At 50.9% G+C, this 2420-nt stretch overlaps 2 protein-coding genes across 2 annotated transcripts; one reads left to right on the top strand and one right to left on the bottom strand.

Moving 5' to 3' along the window:
- Positions 1-225: 225 nt before the first annotated feature.
- PENARI_c090G07309 (uncharacterized protein) lies at positions 226-950 on the bottom strand (the record flags this gene model as incomplete). The annotated part of the gene is made up of 2 exons (XM_022637764.1): positions 226-342; positions 906-950. The coding sequence occupies 2 exons, from the start codon at positions 948-950 to the stop codon at positions 226-228; spliced, it is 162 nt and encodes a 53-aa protein (XP_022482379.1).
- A 769-nt stretch (positions 951-1719) lies between these two features.
- Positions 1720-2397, top strand: PENARI_c090G05007 (uncharacterized protein; the record flags this gene model as incomplete). Its single annotated transcript, XM_022637763.1, has 3 exons — positions 1720-1955; positions 2014-2162; positions 2216-2397. Coding segments are annotated over 3 exons (567 nt in total), but the record flags the coding sequence as incomplete, so codon positions are not given.
- Positions 2398-2420: the final 23 nt, after the last annotated feature.

Raw genomic sequence — 2420 nt, 5'->3', positions numbered from 1 at the left:
CTTCATGCTTGTCAAGCAGTCTCGTCTGTCCCAACTAAATTTTCCATTGCGAAATTGTAACCAAACAACGTCCTGGACCTGGAAGCAGACTCAGGAAGAAGCGTTCCCTTGAGGTAGTAGACCTTTCCCAGGAATCCTCGGTCCGGAATTAGATCTCCGTTCCGGTTTCGATAATGTGTGAGGGAAAAGAGTGACTGCGGATATCCAATGTTGCTTCCATCCAGTTCATAAAATCATCAAGCCAACTGGCTGTGCCTTTTTGTCGCGCATTGTCCAGATCTCAACGGTGACGTCCCTCTCAATGCGAGGACGCAACCGAGACACATCGTCGGCTGCATCTGTCTGGAGGCGCTCATTAGCTTTCTTCGACGGACATATCACGCAACAGAAACGTGACCCGCATGGTCCCTGCACAGAAAACCTCCAGTTACAGTTGCTTGTAGCGATCTTCACCTTGTAACCATTTCAGGACATCACCAAAGCTACCATTTCCCCATGACACCCTGCAAGTTTCTTTTTGCCTTGTTTGGACGTGTGCCCAAGCTGCAAAGCTTCATGCTGAAACTGAGCACAAGAGTTCGCCAATGTGACTCGACCTGACTTCTTCTCGTATTTGATATAACCCAGGGCCCGACGGGGCTGATGCGAGCCCTTAGGGTGTGGTATGACGATCAATATGCAGCCACTTTTGTCTTCGTAGTATAGCTGAAGATCGAGGCGGCCTAGTTCAAAATGTTCGAAGATGGCGTCCTTCCTATCTTACAGTACTGTATGTCCAATACGATTCTGGACTATTCGTGGACGTTGTCCATAAATGTGTGCGGGAGAGCGTGTTCGACGCAGCAAAATAAGGTCAGATTAATCAAGCATCCACCGAATCCAGTCTTCAAGGCCCCAGGCCTCACCTTGACTCTGGTTCCCTGACGTTCCTGCTCCAAGCCACGCCACATCGTGGCGTCGAGGAGCACATAAGCTGGCACTTGGGTTCCTGCAATATTGGTCGAAACTCGGACTGCTAATGGTGGCGTTACTCTACAACATCACTGTACTACTGTGTGAGTTTGGGCTCGGGGAAGGTTTCTAGATGCCGACTGCCAATCGTTAGATTTCCTTTCCCGTGTTTGACGCCGCATGTAAGTCCCCATCTGTCCGCGGAGAAAATTTCGCTGATCATTCTAGATTACATCCGCGCCCTCGTGCAGGATGACAAGGCAAGTCTAATGCAGGGAGGATGTTCAATGAGACGTCTCGCAGGAGTATTGACGGCGAAGACACCTTTGTTGCGTGGGTGACGAGCCATCAAGAGCCACGGAGTGCAGGGGCGGAAGGACTTTCTCCCGAAATCAAAACAAGTCTCCGTACGACTTTCATAGTTTCTTTCGCGGCTAGCGCCACGACCTCGCATGGCTTGAGGGGTCCAACCACCCTTGATTGACCCACGTTTTGGTTGGAAAGTTACAGAAATTAATCGGGGGAATGTAACAGGGGTATTGACAGCACATGCTGGAACTAACTAGTCGATTTGAGAGGGAAGACAAAAGCTTAAGTTTAATTAAACGTTAAAAACGCGGCCAGTCCTTGGCGGTGGAGCATCAGGTCGTGGATTTCTCGAACAATAAGAAAAGTATAAGGCCTAGTTGTTGATCCTCCTGTGAAGTCAGTTCTCCAGACTGGCTCTCTTCAAGTCTCTCTCTCTACGGCACTTGCTTCCCTGTCGCCATGCGGTGGTCTCAATCGCTGCTCTGGCTGTGTGCCGCGTCCACAGTGGCCGCTCAGTCCACTGAGGGCATTTACAATCTCGTCCAGCGTCGACTGCCGAACCATGCTGACAGCTTTCGTTTCACACTAGTAAATGCTACCCAAATTGCGAACAGCTACGACCAGTATGTCGTGAGCACCGCTGCCAATGGCACAGTTCTTGTGCAGGGTAGCTCACTCAGTGCGTTGTCTTCAGGGTATTCATAACCCCTTGTCGTCATCATTATTCCTATCCATGCTGATCTGAATCAATAGTCTCCATCGCTATCTCACCGCTGTTGCCCACGTCGATATCTACTGGTACATTGGCAGTCACCTGGACCTTGCGCCCGCCAAGCTGCCGCAACTTGCTAGTCCCATCAGTGGCTCTAGCACTGTGCCGTGGCGTTATCACTTCAACACTGGTTGGATTCCCACGGCAACTGTGCCGCATTGTTCTCTAGCTAACATTCGCTAGTAACATTCTCCTACACTGCTGCTTTCTGGTCATGGGAAGACTGGGAGTTGCAACTAGACTGGCTTGCCCTCCGCGGCGTGAACCTGCCACTCGCCTGGGTGGGCTTCGAGAAAATCATGGTTGAGGTCTTTCGCGAAATCGGTCTCACGGACGCGGAGATTGCAACTTTCCTTAGTGGGCCGGCGTTCCAGGCATGGAACCGATT

This window comes from Penicillium arizonense (assembly GCF_001773325.1).
Source record: "Penicillium arizonense strain CBS 141311 chromosome Unknown PENARI_contig090, whole genome shotgun sequence".
Taxonomy (NCBI): domain Eukaryota; kingdom Fungi; phylum Ascomycota; class Eurotiomycetes; order Eurotiales; family Aspergillaceae; genus Penicillium; species Penicillium arizonense.
The sequence above is the reverse complement of the archived record's forward strand: the minus strand, read 5'-3'. Positions and strand labels throughout refer to the sequence as shown.